Consider the following 22210-nt stretch of genomic DNA (forward strand, 5'->3'; position numbering starts at 1 on the left):
TTGTGTCGTTTGTTGTCAAAATTTCGAAATATCATGTCGGTGGATTCTTCACATAGCACAACCTTCAATATTGCCTCCACAGAGTACAGTTTTTTGCACAAACCAATTATAGTTATAATCATATAAGCAGATATTGGAGAGAGAGAAATACATTGCTAGAAAAATTAATGTAAAGAGAACAGAAGAAAAGAACTAAGACCAAGAATAAATGAGAAACAAACTAAAGTAATGCGAGTTTCAAATATAAACATAGTGAGTAAATAATAAACCATGAATTACAAGATTAGACAACTTTAAACATATCGGAATCATAATATCAGTAAATACAGACAGACAAAAATAAAGATAGAATTATAAAACCAAACAAAGCATTATCAGAGAGAAAAGGTTCTTAAAATGACAACATTTATTTAAAAAAAAGACAAAAATAATAATAACGTATAATATAAAATAAAATGAATTAATCCCCTTTTTAGGAAAACGGGAGCACCAGGCACCGTGAAAGTTTATAAGAAGAAAGAAGGCCTAAAATATTTCTGTAATATGGGCTACAAATAAGTGCAATAAACAAAATTTAATTTAATTAATTTAATATTTTGTATTAGTTTTGGTTATTCCGCCATTATTGGAAGTAAAAAAAGTAATGATAGGTGAGTATACAAATCTATTAAGAACAATGTGATAATATAAAGTTACATTAGTATACGTTTTACCGGAAGGTATATTCAGCTGTATATTCATCCTAATATACAGTAACAAAATTCCAAAATATTGAAAATGTCATTTTGAATTTTAAGAATGTATAATGTGAGGCAAAAGTCCCGCTACCATTTTGATTGCGCGCCATCTTGGTTATGTGACGTTTAGCTTAGTTTTGCTTTAACCATTGTATTGTGTAAACATTCAAATTTTATTGTGGATAAACATACGCCACTAGAAAGCGAGCAGAAATAGTATTTTATTGACATCCAGCGAAAATTGCATCATTGGTAGCTGGACTTCTGCCCCACGTTGTATATTAATTTGGTATAGGAGAAATACAGAACAGCTGAAAGAATTTATTTATATTCGCTTAAGCACTCATAGTCGATAAGGTTTTGGAGACAGAGGTAGTAGACATAGAGTGTATCAGATACTAGAAGTTATTAAGTTATTTATAGAGGTTATTAAGATTTTTCTACAATTTTATTGGTAATAATATCTTATTAATTTCAGGTTTCATTAGTAAATGTATTTTGTTACAATGCACAGAATATTGTAAATATGCTGGTAATAAAAATATTAATTTATGTATCAAGAATTATAATGGGTATAGCCAATAACATAAACGATTATATAAACATTTTGTAGTGTTTTAATTCCTCTTTTGTAGATTAATTGGTTCAAATGTGTGTTACAACCACAAAATAATGTTGTAGCAAACTAGTAATGAAAACTAACTAAAATGTACTTCAAATAAAGCAATGCACCCGCAATTGCATGAAATAAATAAATTTGTTTACAGGAAGGGATTTGAAAAACTGGTTATGAAGGTGAAAGACTGCAGTTTTGTTTGATTATAAGTAAATTGTTCTTTCAGCGATCAAGTCATGGTATAATTATATTGAATGTAAATCTTTATTACATATTAAAATTAATATTGTAAAAAATACACATGTACATTATATATATATATATATATATATATATATATATATATATATATATATATATATATATATATATATATATATATATATATATATTATTGTACTGAAATGAGTTAATTGAGTTACTGAAAATATACAGAAAAGTTAATGAATTATCTGCATAATTTACATTGATGATCCACGATTGAATTTTTCACAGTAGTGAAAGTCATAAGAAGAATAACGTAAGTGTTTTAAAAATTGTATATAATTAAAATAGGTTTTTATCAACTTTTATTTTAGACATTTATTTGATAAATATTTAGTTATTTAAAAGCTAATAGTCATTTAGTATTCTTTTAATATAACTCTCTTTACTGTGACTGTTGTTTCAATTATTATTCAATATAAACAATTTAAAAAAAGTAATTAATATTTGTCATAGATACTTATATTTCCATTCGTCCTATTTTCGTATAGTATTTTGAACTTACTGATATTCTGTTAATTATGAGGATTTGATATAAAAGTAACCACATATTTTTATTAATAAAAGAAGTAATTTTATAAAAATATTTAATACATCTAATCACTAACGTCTGTGTGGTTTGGTTCTCATTTTTAACATTAATTAATGTAATTATTGATCACTAGTAAAAAATTAAAAAACGTAATATTCGAACTTAAAAAAAATAACAAGGAGAACAATAAATTACCATATATCCATCGTATGTCCAGCTGCCGAACTTCATGAAGCACGTCTGCTCGTCGAACGGGAAATATTCGACGTCAATTTCGCAAAAGGACTTGTAAATGGCTGGCGGTTTCCAAATTACTTTGCCGGTGTGGTGGAGAATGGCCTTGGTCATTATGGTAACTTCATAATTGCCATCAGCGCTGAAACGACCATAAACAATACATATATATGTTCTAGTTCAAAACTGCGGTCACGCCAGTAGACGTATCGATTTATCCTGGTGGGTTTTTATTAATTGAACAAAACAATTTATTTTTTAAATAAACTAATCTTTATTTATTTAATTTTTTTAGGGAATATAAATAATTATTCGTAATTCCTTTAAATTAAAAACTGTATATTTCATGTGAAAGAATGTCTAGTAATGTCCATCCCGAATTGCTACTTTTGTCATCATCTGGTAAATGTATAACATGATAAATCAATACTTCACATTTTGAGTATCCACGTATGGATTCAATTTCGCAAAAAGACTTGTAAATGGCAGGCGGTAATTAAACAAAAGCAATTTATTTTTCAAATAAACTAATCTTTTTTTCTCGATATGAAATAACAGTTTTGCATATAGTACTATTGAGTTATTCAATGTATAGAGAACCTAATCGCGAAACGCTTAAAATTGGAATTTCGATATACATTATTTTTGATTTTCCTAAATCTGCTGTCGAAGTTCTGCAATGATGTGCAGAAAGTCCTGGTGATACTATTCCACAATGTCGGTTTTGGTTTCAAGGATTTAAAACTGTCAATTTTTATGTCAGTGACAAAGAACGGCCTGGAAGACCAACTAAGTTCGAAGACAATAAATTGCTAAACCTTTCAAGCTACCCCCTCAAAAAAGCTTGCAGCAAGCTTGGTAATTGATGAATTATTGCTAGGCGTTTACATACAATGGGAAATATCGAAAAAGAGGATATAATAAAAATAGCTACGATATGAATTGGCTGTAATGGCACTCCGAACTTTTTCAACTTATACCACATATACATATACTATAATAAATAAGAGACAATCCAGTCAGGAGAGAGATAACCACATCAACATTAAGAGGAATTCATCGCAATAAAATATTGCTGTGAATACGGTGATGTTAGTATAATACAATGTAATGACCAGTTAAAACTGAATGGAACTGTCTAAAAAAAACGACCAGCTAAAACATTTTTGAAACCATTCATAAACCATAAAACCAAAACCATTCTTTCGATACTCTATCTTCAAGTTACCAGAAAGGTATGAAAAATTTGTAGAAAATTATGAAAAATATTTTGATTAATACATAATTGAAAGCCGAAATTGAAAGAAACCATCCGGAAAAAACGGTTCTTTCGATACTCTATCCTCGAGTTACTAGAAAGGTAAGAATAAGTTGTAGAAAATTAAGAAAAATGTTTTGATTAATATTAATATATAATCATAATATATAAGAATTATTGTATAATTCTGTTGGATATTACTATCAATCATAAAAATTATTAATTATTATAAATTATGAAAATGAGAAAAAATAATATATAACAATATTTTTAATAAAACAATTTTACATTCTTATATAATTATAATAAATGCTCAATTTTTTTTATAAAAAATATAGAGGAGACTTATTGTAGTCCCAATATGATCAACTCTCAATTTGTATTCGTATTGCCTGATAGTCTTTCTATTTCATTTAATTCTAACTCTTTCCTTTCTTCTATGCATCCTTGCATACATATAGAACCAGAAAATCAGCTGAATATCTATTTCATCACTATCTAATCAGTCAGATATTATTAGATGAAGTGGCATGTTACTATATATAATTATCTCCGATAATTTTTTATACTGAGAAAATATTCCTAATAAGCTTTTATTAGGAAATTAATTATTTGAATTAAACACTTTCAATTTATCAAGTTTGGAACATTAGAAGGATAAGTAATAGTCCAACTTTCAAATATAGACGAACAATTCAATCAATAAACAATCAGCATCACTGACACGCATGCCATTGATTTGCTATCACAAGTATAGATCAGCGCTAAACCTCTTTATAATAAAATTACGAAGGGATGCTCAAGTAAATCCAGTCCAAAACGACGGAATTTTTTCCATAGTCAATGCATCCTTATGTACAGTTCAGAATTTTACCATCCATTTGATTAAAGTAATATATGCTTTATTCATTCTGCATTTTCCAAGCTAATTAATGAACAGAACCCCTTCCTCATTTATCTGTCTAATTCTTGGCATATGATGATGGACCCATGTTGTTTCTGCGGTAAATTGCTGACAAACTTGGTCAAATCCCTACTGAATCGATCTAAAAATTGTGCTTTTGCTTTTGATCTGAATTCAGTAAATGCTGCACAGCTATTATCTTGTTCACACTCCTATCTTATCCAGAAGTTTCGTAGTTTTAATTATATATGTAAGATGTTTCGCACCCTTTGTTACGATATTTCTCCCGACTCAGTCGTCTAATACTACCTAATCGAATAATTTTATGACCTCATGCTATTCAAGCTAATCCCTGATCTAATCCAAAGAAATATTTTAAAAGAACAACAAGAAAGAACAATTTGAAACTAATTATATGTGAAGTAAATTATATCTGAATATAAAAACTAAATATATATGAAACTATTACAAGAAGAAAACATTCATTTTTACTGAGTGGAAAGCAATATCTGTGTTGGACCGAGGACATTTCACCTTACCCTCGTAAATATCGTTGCTAATAATTTCTGATCCTAATAATTGATATATGTATTATTCGTAAAAATTAACATACAGTCTTATCAGTACTCAGCATTTACTTTCGAAAATGTCATTGACGTTGTCTTACTTTCTTGTTGAGATGATTTAACGATACTTTTAACTTAACATATAAAAACCAGAGGATCTTACTTGTTATATAGGACAATATCCGGCAGCCATATGTGTTCAGATGGTACATGCAACGTTTCGACCCCTCCATAGTCATCCGGATTCCATTTCAGTTTATAATCATTCCATTCCTGCAGTAGAAAAAGAATGGTTAGGATAATTTCTCTTGATCGTGTTTATGATCAGCGCTAAGATTACCTGTTCAACCCAAACATTTGTCGTCATTATTTGATTTTTCAGATTCTGAAAAATAATATACAATTAGTCAAAAATTAAACAATTAATTATTTTAACATATCATATGCCGCAGTATATAGTGATGGAGACAACATGAAACTCACCACATCAATAAGTTGTGACAATTTAAGGCCCATTTTGACAGTTAGACGATCCGAATTGTTACCCACCGGCCTGATCAGTCTGTTGTAGTTGCTGAGTAGGTCGTCGTACAGCCGTTTCGCATCAGGATTAGCATGAGCCAATCCTGTAGCCAAGATCAGCAAGACCTCGACGAATATATCCATTGAAATTGTCTGGAACAAAGTATAAAATACTGAATGGCGTCAAGGTGAACGAGTTGGGAGCGCCAGACTAGAAAAGATCGAAGGTTATTCGGGGCGAGATGTAAGGCGGTTTATTAATGATATGTTTTGGAAGCGAAAAATTAATGGTGTAGTTCTTCTGTCGACTTTCTTTTTATAGTTTAATAAATTTTTATCGCCTGACATAATTTTTGGTTATGTTACATGCAAATGGTTCAAAAACGATTTGTATATTTTAACTTTTTATTGGGTTTCAAATAAATATTTACTATAATTTAATACAATATTAAACCTTATAAACAATTTTTTTGACTTTTAGATCCAACTTTTCGACTATATCCATTTTTATTCAATATTATTATATCTATCTTATACTAAGTTGTCCAAAAATTCATGGAACTCTATCCATTTTTCACCAAAGGACCAAGAATTCGATGCCATTTTAATATGTTGTTATTCATCAGAACACAAAACAGAACGGAACAAAAAATCAGAACAATCTAACCTCAGAACAGAACATTAATAATTAAATTGAGTTTAATTTATTTTAATTTTATTTTAATTCATGAAAATCCGATAGATCTGAGTACATCACTATGAGCCGGAATCAACACAAGAAGGTAAGGAACGGCATAAACCAGGATATAAACCGTTTGATGATAGTAATTTTGCTCAAATCAGTAAACGTACAGCATCAATACGAATTATGTCGTTAAGATATAAAATTCTGTTTATTCGTAGTTCATTGACAGCTATGAGAACATCTCGCATTCCGCAGGCTTTTTCGAAAACCGCTACCGTGGTAATATCCATAATACCGACTAACGTTATTTTTATAACGTATATATATATATATATATATATATATATATATATATATATATATAAAAGAGGAACAAATGTGATATTTGTCTCTATAGTTCAAAAAACAATAATGAAAGTATTGCTATACTCACTAATTAAAATGGACTGCGATAAAAATAATGTCAGTTTTTTTCAATGTAAATTTTTCATTATAAATTTCATATACTAATTAATAATATATGTGCCTTTTTAGTCGAACACCTTTTGCCACTTTTATATACATAATTCCCTGTCTTTTTAAACCATATTTATACTATTAAATGAGTTTTTTCAACAACTGGTACTCGGATGGAACTGGAAATATACTAATATAGAATATAATAAAGTCTAGGATATATAATGTGCAAAAGTCTAGATGTGTGTCTAACATGATGGAAGACAAAGCCTTTCATATTGATATATAAGTGTGCGCTTTTTTAAATCGTTTGGTTCGAATCTATTAGTTGTTGATAGTAGAGATCTGAGTTAATAGTTTGGTAATGTTCTAACAGCTCATTATGAACAATTCCTCTCGAATCCCATCAAGTATCACCAGTCTTGACGTCAAGCGGACTTTGCAATTGTTACTAAAACATCTCCAGTCCTCTGTCAGGAGTCTTTTGCACACTCTTGTCGGATGTGATTCACTTTTCATCGCCTGTAATCAATTTACTTAAGAGATATCTTGATTTCATTTTATTTCAACAGGAAATTTACGAGCACAAATGGAAAATATTCATTGTTCATGTGGAGTCTAAACTTTTTTAGTATACAGTGTTATATAAGAGGTGCAAGACTGTTTTGTGGTTGAAATTTAGTTAGCGATGTCGAATTTCATAGATTTTTTAAAATGTGAGGTTCTTCTATAACATATACATTTCCGGAATGAACTCGTCATGATAAATTAGTTTAGTATAAGCCTAAGCATATTTTCAAAGCACAATAACTTTTGAGTGAGTAAACGAATGACGCTATCTTTATATCTAGAATGTTCTATGGAACTATTACAGCAAAACTAATATCCTAATCGATCATCTGAAAAATATCTGTTTAAGGATATCAAATATCTATTTGAGGATGTTGAGCCTATTGTCCCGACCAGACCGTTGTAGAATTTTCATTATTAACAGTCTTTATAAATAATGATTGAATACATTATTGGTCAACTACAAACTCCTTAAGAAGTCTAACTGTAAATAACATTTCAAACTTTTTCTATGGAAGGATACACTTTCTCCAAGTAGGATTGCCCTTTATAAATCACTAAAAATGGCTTTGGCAGATAAGAAGTATATGTCAAGACAGATATTGCCCAGTCAAAATGTGTGAGAGAATGAGTATTTGTTGTTATTGTTAGACTGTTAGATATTCTGTATTATTGATTAGAATTACAATGTAACATAATTTAAAACGGTCTTGCGGATTGTTGTTACTATATAAAGTTAAGGGCGTGAATGATCGTACTATATTGGAAACTACATTGATATTTAATACATTTTATCTGTTAAAATCACTGCGCTTTATAAAATTTATATCGTTATTTTTAAATGTATTGTTACTCAGTACTTTTCAAATTTTTTTGACTGTACTTCCATATATATAGAAAAATAATATATAAAAATAAAAAAGAAATAAAATATAAAATATAAGAAAATGTATTGTAATTAGTGCTAGTATTAATAGTTGTATTAAACAACATAGTTGTATTATATATATTATATGGATATATGGAATTCAATCGTGTCAAAATCCCAAGAAGTACTGTAAATGCAACCAGATACTGCAGGACTGATTACTTATACTTTGAGGAAATTAAGATAATTGCAAGGAGACATGGGGACAGACTCCATTTTCATGTCGATATCGAACTAATAGTCTTGGAAAAAACCAGAACAGGATAAAGACTCAAAATAAACCAACCCATTTGATCTCGTGTAGTCTAGGAAGCTACATTTAATAGTACATTTAATTTAATAGCAGTATTACACATTAACAGTATTACATCAGACACTAAGATAGGGCCGATGGGTCTTCCTAGATTTGTACTAGAAATTATTGTAAAGACAAATTGTAGGTTAGTCGGCAACAACTAGTAACAAACTAATATATAAATAAAAATTCCATATCGAAAAAATTACGACCTTAGAAGTTACTTCATTTACTATAGAGATAATAGCAACTATTCAGCCAACTCATATAGTGGACCCAAGTAATACCAAAAAAACCTATGGAGTATATTTCTCGTTTAAACATTCTTTGCAGGAATTTGCTTGAGCCTTGTCATTATTTCACCGTCTCTCTAGTAAAGTTACAGCCAGTTTCAGTTAAAATATCAGTTCATTCGGGCTTCCAATCTCTCACCTTTGGTTCACCAGAGCAATATGTGTTAATTGTTCTGAAATCGTAATTTTTAAAACTGCGAAAATCGCCAAGACATTTTTTTCATAATATTATGTTCATGTAAACTTTTAAGTGCACTTTATTAGCTTTCGGAAGTATTTTTCCGCTGTTTAATCAAATCTTACGGCTTTTTACACGCATGATATCAAACTGTGGAGTATTCACTCTCTTGTATGTGCGATATTTTTATAGAATCCATAGCGAGTATGATCCAAAGTAACAGAGAGATCTACGAAGGACTCAGTGCACTTAACTGCACTCACCAAACAGTTTTGTGTACGATATGAGGGAATTTAATCAAACGAGGTGTCATTATATTATGTAAATCACACAAGACATGCCACTTAGACATTGCCGATTAGGCAGATTATTAAATATTAGGAGAATAACAAATTGTCTAATATTTTTTCTTAATATGAAAATTTATTGTGTAAAATTGGAAAAATATGTTCTTTATACTTTGAGCTTTGGTATATATAAATTGAAGAAGAAGTATCCAGTACTATGTCAGTTAAGACACCAAATTCCTTAGAATTTCACCTTTAAAAAGGATTTAAATAGGATCATAGACATCCATGAAGCTGTCAGCAAAGAAATTTCAACACAAAATATAAATCATGTATGAAAAAAAAGCAGTATTACGTACTAATAAATCGAAGGATGACACGTTTCAAGCAGGTAATAATTAATGCACGATGGGTCCCAAATAGCTATTGTGTTCCCGATATAAAAAGAAGGACAAAGCCACCCCCCTATCACCACGCCCTATCCTCCAGGTTAAACGTCGGCGTCGAGGAGGTCCTCTCCATCGTTCAGACACCTTATCAGATTTATTTCAGACGGTAGATTATGGACAAATCGATCGAAACAAGACTGAATGAAGGGCTTGCTTCAGCACTTAAGAGTTTTATTGGTCTTTTAACGGGTCTCGCTTCCTAGGTGACAGATTATTTAAGTTACTTTTTCACTGATTGAGTTATGGAGGGGGACGATCGAGACGGTGGAAATAGTGGAGGCAAGTTGCAAGTTACGACTGAAGTTTATTGTTGTTTGGCGAACTTTCACCTGGAAGGAACAGTTGTGCCAATTTTATCCCATAAAAGCAACTGTCTTAATTTTGTTAAAGACAAATATATTTAAAAATAAGATTGTTGAAGATAATTGTTATTTATAATCAGACAATAAATGATATTTCAATATTCGTCTGTTGTTTTTACTCCAAATATTAATTCTCCTCAAAAGTGTATATGATGATATATATATATATATATATATATATATACACATATATGACCTTTTGATGCTTTTACTTTGATTAGGTTAATTTATATCTCTATATATTATCATATATAGAGATCAGCTGTACTGTATTCCCCTGGCCTCAACGATAGCTAAGACAATATTTTTTCTAATTCCATCAAATATACAAACTCATATATTTATTTTATTTATTGAAATTGAGTTTGATATTGTTATTTCTCTGGTTTTAATAATAGCTAAGACAACATTTCTCCTAATTCCATCAAATATACAAATTCCTATATTTGTTTTCGGTATTGATGTTGATGTTAAAAATAAATAATCTATTTTTCAACACTGATCTTTATTTTATATAGAAAACAATTATTTCCAGTTTATAACTTATTTTTTCATATATTTGTAATAAAATTTCAGGAATAATCAATCATTTATTCACTTCCAATCTTTTTGTGTCATTCCAATGATTTCCATATAATTGTCAGTAACTTCTCAAGAACGCTTAATATTGTTGTAATTTTGTTATATTTATTATTTAAGGGTCTCAGTAATCTTTTCGGACATTATTTACATATTGAACTCCTCTAAATATCTTGAACCAATATTCATATTTTGAAGTTATTATTAATATACATTAACGTTATTAATATGCATTGGTTTGTATAAAAAATAATTAGGGTTTCAGACATTATCAAACAATAAAATTAATAAATTTCTTCATATTATCTGAGTAAATAAAACTGGCAGTAAGTAAGTAAGTTGTACTTAATTTTAGTGGAAAATAGGCAACTTATCAAAATTTAATTAACCAACAAAATAATTTAGATTTAGTTTTACTTGCAACATAATGCTCACAATATTAACAAAAATATCTAGATTGTTTAATGTTGAATTTCAATTTGTTTAATATTATAACATTCTTTGTTGTACCTAATATTAAAAAAGCTATTTCTATGAAACAAGTCATTTATTTATTTGATACCGTTGTACAAAATATCTTACCGAAAATTGATCGAAAAACTACATAATTCTCCCGAAATCCACGTACACACCCTCTTCTCCTAGACGATAAACAGGATCACTTAATTTTTTTCTTAACTTTGACACAACACATCGTCAAGCTCACGCTGCCTTTCCTGCTGTGTATGGACGGTCAGGCCATGGACGACCTCACCAAATGAAAATGCAAGCGATTTATATGCGTGCTCGACAAAGGTCTTGACGGTTCGACCAGTTTCACGTACGAGAATCGTCCCACATAAGGGTGGTCCTGGCACGCGCGTCCCCCCCTCAATCCTCGACCGTTTTCAGGGAACAACCCTAAGTTACTAACCATTGCAGCATCCTTTAACAAAATCTCAATCGGGGTTGGTCCCGATGTCGTCCGATCTACACCGGAAACTGTCGACGGCTTTACGTCAGTCGATAGGGTGGCTTTAAGGCTGCTGAGGGGTGTTTTGTTCTACACTGTGACTACCTTACTATATATCTGGGACGATTTTAAATACCCCGATTATCAGAACGTGCAGAACTTCGCGAAATTTGACGAGGGCGCCGATATAGTATATATATATATTTTTACGTGTAATGACAGGCGTAATGGATTGGTCTGTCGTCCGCTATAGGCCAGTTTATAGCCGGATATTTGGCATGAAACAATAGTGATAAATAAGGAGATGGTTTTATTGATACTGTCAGATGTATTTACAGAAAAATGAATTGAATATTTGGACAGTATAGTTTTCTGTTTAAAAATAAATTTTATTATCTTTTCGATACTGTTTATATTATTACAGTTTTTAGATTTTTACATAATGTAATAGATATTTTATTTATCAAAAACTTACGATGTTTTCCGCCGTTCGAGCTGCATGTTTTTAAAAAAGTTTATTTCGTAAACATGATGTTACATGATAATGTTAATGATATGATATTTCATAACACTAAAACTATCAATTTAACCATTCCAAACAAAAGTTTCTGTCTAAAAATTCAACGTTTAATTTAAAAAATAAGTTTTATGTCAATTATCTTTTACGCGACTGCAATATGATTAGAAATTATACACTAATTATGAAGATATTATCCAAAAAAAAAATCAAAGATTATACAAAGTTAAAAGAAAACAATATAAATATATATGTATGAAATAAAATGAATATTAGGCCTATAAATAAATGCTTTATATATATTTTTCTTAATATGAAAATGTATTGTATAAAATCGGTAAATGTATATCATTTAACGTATTATCCATCGATATTCCCTACTTTTCCTCAATCTTTAGGTAATTTTATTGAGTCAATCTCGAAAGAACAATGTGTATATTGGAAGTATCGACGAATCGACCCATTTTTAGGTATCTTCAAAAGAAGTGAATCGTTCTTCAGACAGGTCACTACTCATATGTAGGAACAAGTAATAATGAGAAGGACCAAGGTCTGAAGAATACGGCGTGCGTACTTTCCGCCTTAATGTTTTCAAGTATTTTTTCACTGGTTTCACAACATGTGATCGACCGTTGTCATGCTGTAGGATAACATTGTGCCTGCTCATATTCCGGACATTTTTCGCACAATACACAGCTCAAACGTAATCAAATAAATCAATTATAATCGATAGCGATTGATGGTTTCATCGAGTAATCATTAGTACGATTTCAATAAGATCACGACGTCGAAACCAGATTGTATATGTCGAATTCGATAGAGCACGGTTACCATAAGCTTCACAGAACATTTGATTTAGTTAAAATATTTTTTGTTTACACTTCGACGAATTGACACATACTGAAAAGTTAAATCTATTAGTAAGACTTCAGCATGAAGTTGTTTACAAATATACCCGTTGTGCCCGAGTACACAGTAACATCATTTGTTGTAATTCCTTTAAAATAATGTATGTTCCCGATAATGTATGTTAGATAATTATTGGGACAAAAAATATATATTCAAAATAAAAATTAAAAATCTCGGAGAAAATAGCAAAAAACAATGGAAATACTACAACCTTCAATGGTTCTTGAAAAAATTAAACGAAAAACAAACTTATAGTTAAAATTATATATTACTTTATATTACTTATATAAAGTATATATTATTACTTACATTATTATATATTACTTTATTTTTCACTATAATTTCCTCCAAGAGAATTACAAGGGGCATGAGGAAAGACTCCATTCTCATGAGAATATTGAAGTAATACAGCTTTTGGAGGCCACCAGAATAGGACACAGACACAAAAGAATTAAACCATCTGATCTTGTGTAGTGAAGTGCATATAATAAAAAATACAGCAGTGAGATGTATAAACATTATTTCACCAGAGACTGAGATAGGGCGGTGGGTCCTCCTAGTTATATACCTAAATTTATGTTATCATAAAGGCAAATTGTAGGTTAGTCGGAAACGACTAGTAACAATGTAATAATCTTATATATAAAAATGAATCGCAAAATATGTTCCTAAGCGCATAACTCAACAACGCCTGGACCAATTTGGCCAAATCTTTTTTTAAAATGTTCGTTGAAGTTCAGGGATGGTTTTTACGGCGAGAAAAATTAGAATTATTGCTGGAAAAACCCTAAAAATAGCCCTTTTTGTTTGAATTTGTTTCGTGTATCAGTTGACAATTCATCTGTCATCTGTCAAAAGTCATCTGTAACAGACAACTTTTTTTTTTTAAATTTGATATGACTTGAACTCAAGTCCTTTTAATCCGTACGAATTGTTTTATTTATTTAAAATTTTTTATTTGTTTAAAATTTAATTCAAATTTTAAATAAATAAAACAATTCGTACGGCTTAAAAGGATTTGAGTTCAAGTCATATCAAATTTAAAAAAAAAAGTTGTCTGTTACAGATGACTTTTGACAGATGACAGATGAATTGTCAAGTGATACACGAAACAAATTCGTATATCGTGTTTTGTGCAGAGTGTTTAGTTAGTTAGTGTTTGTTTAGTTCGTGATTAGTGAAAAAATAATTTATATTTGATATGCCTCCTATAAGACGAAGCAATTTAGGTAGAAGAACCAGAAATGCTATAAACCAAGCTAATTACCGATCTAATCGTACTGCACAAGAACGTGACGACGGAAATGAACGTGAAAGAATTCGGATATCACAAACGCGTGAAGCGCGAGCGCGACATTCAACTAATAATCGCGCAAGTTTGAATCCAGCTGCTTTCAGTTACGATGTGTCAATTGACTACAGTAACTACCAATGTGTTGTTATTGGTTCTATGAACTTGGTTTGCTCACACTGTAAGGCATTAAAATACAAAAACGATGCCAATGGATTGTGTTGCGCAAATGGTAAAGTGAAATTGATACAATTGGATCCACCACCAGAACCATTGTACTCATTGGTTTCAGGAATAGGAACAGATTCTATACACTTTTTGACACATATTCAACAATATAACAATTGCTTTCAAATGACTTCATTTGGGGCAACAAATGCAGTTCGGGAAAATTTTATGCCAACTTTCAAGGTATGTATTATAGCAGTTACTCATAATTATTTTAGCGAACAAAATTTTCTGTCACCAAAGTTAAGATGTGTTACTAATCTTCAATTTCTTAATCATTACGAAATATATCACTTAGTCATCATATTATATGGTGATTCAGTTTCAGTGACACTTTTATTATATTTTATATTTGATAGATATTAGTTAAAACTAAATATATACTTTTTAAGATCAAATATTATTTAAGTTTGATCATTGACAATCCATTAATTTATACCACACCATAATATTTTTTTTATTTACAGATACAAGGGCAAATATATCACAGAGCAGGTTCACTGTTACCAGTGTCAGATAGCGACAACAAATTCCTGCAAATTTATTTTATGGGCAATTCACCACAAGAAATTGATCTGCGTTGTGCACATAACAATTTAGTAAAAAGGTCTATTGTAGAACAATTACAAACTTTATTTCATCAACACAATCAATTGATTATATTGTTTAAAACTGCCCTGGATCTGATGCCATCCGATAATCACAAAATTGTAATCAGAGCTGATAAAACACCTGCAGGTCAACATACAAGACGTTTTAATGCACCAACTATTGATGAAGTTGCTATCGTTGTAGTTGGAGAAAACTTGGAATCCCGTGATATTGTTTTACATCGTCGGAATTTTCAATTACAACCTATAAAGGAAACACACCGCTCATATGATGCACTGCAATATCCCATTATATTTTGGCAAGGTGAAGATGGCTACGATTTATCAATAAAAATGATAAATCCCATTACAGGTAACTAAAATATTAGTTTAGCTATGGCGATAATATCTCAGTCACTATATTATGTATTTTAATTTTATATTTGAATGTTATTAAAACAAAATCTGTTTACAGGTTCTGAAACCAACAAAAAAGTCAGTCCAATGAACTATTATTCATACCGCCTAATGATTCGGGAAAATGCAGATAATCACATATTGAAATGTCGGCGATTATATCACAAATATGTTGATGACATGTATGTTAAAATTGAAACGGAGAGATTAACATTCATCAGGTTGAATCAAACCAAACTCCGATCTGAAGAGTATATTCACCTTCGAGATGCGATTAATACTGATGGAAATGCACAGAATGTCGGTCGGATGACTATTCTTCCAGCAACATACATCGGAAGCCCTCGGCATATGCACGAATATGCTCAAGATGCCATGTCGTATGTTCGTCATTATGGTACAGCAGATTTGTTCATCACATTTACATGCAATCCGCAATGGATAGAAATTAAGCAGGAGTTATTACCTGGGAAATCATCCATTGATCGTCATGATATTACAGCCAGAGTCTTTAGACAAAAGTTGAAATCTTTAATGAATTTCATCGTAAAACATAATGTGTTTGGTGAGACACGCTGCTGGATGTATTCTGTGGAGTGGCAGAAACGAGGATTGCCACATGCACACATTTTGATTTGGTTGGTTGAAAAAGTAAGGCCAAATGATGATGCAGTGATATCAGCTGAAATCCCTAATGTACAAGTAGATCCTGGATTGCATGAGGTAGTTATCAAAAACATGATACATGGTCCCTGTGGAACTCTTAATCAAAATTCACCGTGTATGATGGATGGTAAATGTTCAAAACGATATCCACGGACATTAATATCGGAAACAATTACTGGTAATGACGGTTATCCATTGTATCGTCGCAGATCGACAGCAGACAATGGAAAATCAACAATTGTCAAATTAAATTAACAAGATATTGAAATAGATAATCGTTGGATTGTTCCATATTCACCCATTTTATCAAAGACATTCAAAGCACACATCAACGTTGAATCTTGCCATTCAGTGAAATCGATTAAATACATTTGCAAATATGTAACCAAAGGGAGTGATATGGCTGTGATTGGAATTGGTGCAGAGAATTCTAATGATGAAGTTACCCAATACCAAATGGGCCGCTATGTCAGTAGTAATGAAGCAGTTTGGCGAATATTTTCTTTTCCTATTCATGAGAGACACCCTTCTGTTGTTCACTTAGCTGTGCATTTAGAAAATGGACAAAGAGTGTATTTTACAGCACAGAACGCAGTACAAAGAGCTGCTCAGCCACCATCTACTACATTAACCAGTTTTTTTGAGACATGCCAAAACGATGATTTCGCACAAACATTGCTATATTCTGAAATGCCAAAATATTATACCTGGAATCAATCCTCAAGGAGATTTATACGATGGAAACAAGGAAAACCAGTTCCAGGATATACAGATGTATATTCCACCGATGCGATTGGCCGGATTTATTCAGTACATCCAAGCAATGATGAATGTTTTTATTTACGACTGCTATTAGTCAATGTACGTGGCCCAACATCATTCCAACAGTTACGAACTGTTGATGGTGAATTGTGTGGATCCTACAGAGAAGCCTGTCAACGTTTGCAATTGCTTGAAAATGACGCTCATTGGGATCAAACTCTCAATGATGCTGTAATATCATCACACACTCATCAAATACGAACATTGTTTTCTATAATCATATCTACATGCTTCCCATCAAACCCAATTGATTTGTGGATGAAGTACAAAGATTATATGTGTGATGATATTTTGTATCAAATACGGAATAGAATGGGAAATCCAAATATACAAATCAGTGAAGAAATTTACAATGAAGCATTGATTTCAATTGAGGACATGTGCTTGATAATGTCAAACAAACTATTAATTCAATTAGGCCTGACCGCGCCCAATCGTCCAATGCATGACGCTTTTAACCAAGAGTTGCATCGAGAAAGACTGTATGATCTCAACGCTTTGAAAGAATAAATTCAAACAAATCTTCCACTGTTAAATGAACAACAGAAGTATGTATTTGAAACTCTTATGAAAGTAACAAATGATGAAACTGGAGGGATTTATTTCTTAGATGCACCTGGTGGTACAGGAAAAACTTTTTTTATTTCATTAATATTAGCAACAATTCGCTCACAAAATAAAATTGCACTTGCACTCGCTTCGTCGGGAATCGCAGCAACTTTGCTTGAAGGTGGTCGAACAGCCCATTCAGCACTAAAATTGCCATTAAATATGCAAAGCAATGAAACTCCAACCTGCAACGTTTCGAAGAACTCTGCAATGGCAAAGGTTTTGCAGCAATGTAAATTGATTGTTTGGGATGAATGCACGATGGCACATAAAAAATCTTTGGAGGCTTTAGACAGAACCTTAAAAGATCTACGTAGCAATAATAACCGATTTGGTGGTGCAATGATTTTATTAGCAGGAGATTTTCGTCAAACATTGCCAGTGATTCCACGATCAACGCCAGCTGATGAACTCAATGCATGTCTAAAGTCCTCCAATTTGTGGAAACATGTCAAAGTACTTCATTTAAGCAAGAATATGCGTGTCGAGTTGCAAAATGACCAATCTGGAAACATATTCTCTAAACAACTCATTGACATTGGTAATGGCAAATTTCCTATAGACATGTTGACGGCTTGCTTTTGCTATGACTATAAACAAGTCCCAGGGGCAATCATTAAGTGTTTGTGGTATTAATCTAGAAAACCCATGTTTCTCACATGGTCAATTGTATGTTGCCTGTTCCCGTGTTGGAAAACCATCAGATTTGTTTATCTATGCGCCAGGTAATCAAACAAAAAACATCGTATACCACAAAGCAATATAATGATAATAATAATAATAATTATGATTCACATGATTAACAATAAAGCGATTACTTACTTTTCAATCCTTATATATGTTTTATTTAATTATTTTTTATTCACAACGCCCTATCACCAGGGTGATGGTTCTGTTCAGGAGAATTTTTTAAAATACGTAGGCACAAAAACTGCCACATTACAAATCTTTTTGACAGGACGAAGTCTGTCGGGTCAGCTAGTTATATAATAAAAAAAATAACTTTGAAATTCAATGTTCCAATTTATAATAGGACATATAACTGCTATAAACATATAACTGCAGTGGCTTTCGCTGTAGTACAGATTTACAATTTCATATGAAAATCGTTTTCTCCGAAAGGCTTTTTTAGTTATCTTTTTACGGTCCAGAAGCTAGATGAGATAATGTTAAATCATCAATAGTGTGTGACTTAGATACATTATAACTCATGAAAGTTTAAAGGAGATTTAGTATTTTGTATTATTAGAATCTTAATTGTGTTAAAATGTGCATATTTGAATTATCCTGTGCTTAAGACAATAAGATGAGAAATAAATCGAACCACTGTTATCCATTATAAAGCTATATATGTTTGGTGAGACCTGAAAGACAAATTTTTTTCAGAAATACGGTTGGTAGTTTTAATTAATGTATTGAAGTAAAAACTCTATGAATATATCAAAGAAAGTTCCAGAAGTAACTCATTTCTATGATGACTCACACGTCATATTCAAAAAGCTCCTTCGATATTCATGTCCAAATCATTGTACTCTTAGTATCCTGAATTTGTTTCTAATCTGAGCACTTATTGTCGTATCTTAAACGAATTAATTCATTTCTAATGCCATCTAGAAATTCAAAAGCTCCTACAGCTTGGCCGATCCGGCTTATTGCTTCACCTGTAAATGTTGCTTTATCTTCTGTATTACTGATCCCAAGTGCCCCAACTTCTGATCTGGCTCTAACTGCATCCCATCTAACTAACTAGTAGTATACTAGCAGGCTATCAATCAGTTATCAACGCTTTGGTCTTTTCTTCATTAATTATCAAGTCATATAACTTTGCAATTTATATTCTGTCGTAAAAAATGCTAAAGACTTCAACGTCAGATGGGTCAAGAAGTTTATAACATTATATCGAACGCCATATCCTTTTTAAGGGACTTTTTGCCTAATTACATGACCCATGTCCTATTATTGCGATAGTCGTTAGTTCGAATACGATACGCTAATATAAATCAGTTATTATTTCTCCTACGTCATAAATGATAGCACTGTAATAAATCATAGAGTAACAATGCTTAGGTTGAATCTTGACCAAAATTTTCATTGAAGAAGATATAAAAAAAAGAACTTGAATTAAAATTTGAAAAACTAGTGGTTCTTTGGAAGAAAATCTAAATTATCCGTACATCATAATTTGATGCAGAGCACACAGATAGTAAAACATATATGGACCTACGGTAATTCAGTTATGGATTTGTTTTGCGAGAAGTAATATCAACATAATTCAAGTATTTCCGAATAAAGTTCTCTGAAGTATTGTGAATGCGCCTAGATGCTACCGATCTTCCGATTTTAACTGTATTAAAGGAATTTAAGAGATTCGCAACAAGATATGAGATGATATATATATATATATATATATATATATATATATATATATATATATATATATATATATATATATATATATATATTAATATATATATATATATTAAAATCATTTATAAACTACTTAGATAAAGTTAGGATAAAAGATAAAAGTTTCAAAATTTAAACAACAAACAAAAAGAACATAAATATTAATAACGACCTTTTATTGAAAATGACCGATTTATCCAGATATAAATTAGAAGCTGTCAATACACACCGAAAGTCATTTGGTGCGTTGCCAACGTTTTAGCCGTCGAATCGACACGACAAAAAAAATTATTTACATAATACTAAATCTCTTCGGTCAAGTAGACCCGACCCGGCACCAAAATAGCCGACGTTCGGCGAGAACGCCTACTATTATTAGTTCGTCCAACGGTCATCCCGAATAAATTTCTCGGTCTTATACGTAATTAATAATAATCCAGGTATCGGATATTGTTTCCGATTGAAAATCGAGGAGGAGCCGAGCCATAGCCGGAAAGCGGCGACGATCTCTTCTAATTTCCTTATTTCGTCAACGATATCGGTTCCCGGCTTCCGTGGACTCGGGAAATGGGAATCGATTTTCACTTTTCTAATTTTACGTTGCTGTTTGCTGCGGCGAAGGTCTAGCCTTTTGTGGATATGGAACGGACAATCCTAAGATTTTTAGATTAGTTTTTTTTGCTAATGTATTGTTACTAGTCGTTTCCGACTATCTTACAATTTGTCTCTATAGTGACTTAAACTTAGATACTTATCTAGGAAGACCCACTGGCCATTACTAAGTCCCTAATAAAATAAAGGTTAATAAAACCATTTAGTACATGTGACTGCAAAACTACACTAGATTTTACTGTTTGCAGCAATTTGATGTAAACATGGTAGAGGAGTCTTTTCCCAGGTCTTTTTGTAAATCTCTTAATTTGGTCTATTACAGTTGGAATCTGAAGGTCACGGTTAAGTACTTCTTATAATATCTGAGCGCATTCACAATATGTTTCAGGACTTCAGGAAAATCTTTTCTCTTAACTTGCTCTAATTTCATGCGCCTAATAGTTTTTACGTATTTACAGACCTTCAAAAGTACAGGTAAACTTCCAGACGAAGGTACAATCCGCTACACAAATGATTTCATTACAAATTAAAATGTTCATACTGAACAACGACTATGTGTCCCTTTGGTTGTTTCTTCAGGAGGAAAGCGTTATATACTAAGATTACTAAAGCTTTAGTTGTTCGTATATTAAAGTAAAAAAGTAAACACTTGGCCTCTTTGCGAGATTTATTTTGAGTGAAAGAACATACAAAATTGGGTAATAGAAAGAAGTTATATCTCAATCTTCTAAGGATCTGAATATCTAATGGTGTGTACAGACCCGAGCATTCGAAGCAACTTTCGTGAGAAAATTGAAAATTCGTATGAGCAGAACTGTATTCGGCGAACATTCGTGCCGAACAGGTTTCAAAATTGGTTCAAAGTTGTAGTGCGCATGCACTTACTTAATTCCAATGTTAGCCGCATGACTTTAGCGCTTGGCGACGAACAGAACTTTCTTCCAGGAACTGCGGATCGGGACAACAAATTTGAGCGAACGTGGGAAATTAGCAGGATTATGAATGACATAGGTTTTGGCTTTGAGAAAGTAACCCTGTTTTTCCTTGTAATTTAATTATTACAATAAAGATGATTTTGAATGATAAATATGTGTTTAATGACTATAAATGATCAATAATAATACTTATAATTATTTAAAAACCTTATAAAAAACATGAAAAATGTTGATATTTTACTGGCAAGAATATTGTTATGAAATTTGAAATAACATTTAACATTGATTTCTACTTTGCGAATGGGAATTACAAAAAAACCTGTATAGAATATGAGTTGTTTTTCTTATTTTTATTGAAGGAAATTACATTTATTAATAATCTCCGTAGTACTATTTTAGTAATAAACATTGCTTTTTAGGAAAAGAAATCTACATGTGCCGTCGAAAAATGATTCACGAGACATTTTATTTTGGCATGCCGTTGAGAAAGTATGGTTATAAACAAAAGAATACGCGCCTCTGAAACAAACGATAAAAACAG

The 22210-nt window shown here is 31.4% G+C and overlaps 2 protein-coding genes across 2 annotated transcripts in view; one reads left to right on the forward strand and one right to left on the reverse strand.

Moving 5' to 3' along the window:
- nAChRalpha1 (nicotinic Acetylcholine Receptor alpha1) overlaps window positions 1-11712 on the reverse strand; it is a 33857-nt gene extending 22145 nt beyond the window's left edge. Inside the window, exons 1-5 of the mRNA XM_076402218.1 lie at window positions 11298-11712; window positions 5595-5786; window positions 5452-5496; window positions 5275-5384; window positions 2345-2525 (exon numbers count right to left, since the gene is read on the reverse strand). Of these exons, the coding sequence (XP_076258333.1) occupies window positions 2345-2525; window positions 5275-5384; window positions 5452-5496; window positions 5595-5777 (519 nt within the window). The 5' untranslated portion in view covers window positions 5778-5786; window positions 11298-11712. The remainder of the gene's footprint in view (window positions 1-2344; window positions 2526-5274; window positions 5385-5451; window positions 5497-5594; window positions 5787-11297) is intronic.
- A 3377-nt stretch (window positions 11713-15089) lies between these two features.
- Window positions 15090-16554, forward strand: LOC143195234 (uncharacterized). Its single transcript, XM_076402219.1, has 3 exons — window positions 15090-15350; window positions 15408-15575; window positions 15678-16554. The coding sequence occupies exons 1-3, from the start codon at window positions 15161-15163 to the stop codon at window positions 16538-16540; spliced, it is 1221 nt and encodes a 406-aa protein (XP_076258334.1). The 5' UTR covers window positions 15090-15160; the 3' UTR covers window positions 16541-16554.
- The last annotated feature ends 5656 nt before the right edge of the window (window positions 16555-22210 follow it).

Source organism: Rhynchophorus ferrugineus, unplaced genomic scaffold (genome assembly GCF_030347505.1).
Source record: "Rhynchophorus ferrugineus isolate W39M unplaced genomic scaffold, kcgeb_rfMv2 rfM4, whole genome shotgun sequence".
NCBI classification, from domain to species: Eukaryota; Metazoa; Arthropoda; class Insecta; order Coleoptera; family Curculionidae; genus Rhynchophorus; species Rhynchophorus ferrugineus.

What these genes read in the sequence shown, in the direction of transcription:
- LOC143195234 (XM_076402219.1), top strand. Translation starts at nt 15,161, where the DNA reads ATGGGCAATTCACCACAAGAAATTGATCTGCGTTGTGCACATAACAAT. An exon ending in AGCTGATAAAACACCTGCAG is followed by an intron (nt 15,351 to 15,407) that starts GTCAACATACAA and finishes CTATCGTTGTAG; the next exon opens with TTGGAGAAAACTTGGAATCC. An exon ending in AATGATAAATCCCATTACAG is followed by an intron (nt 15,576 to 15,677) that starts GTAACTAAAATA and finishes ATCTGTTTACAG; the next exon opens with GTTCTGAAACCAACAAAAAA.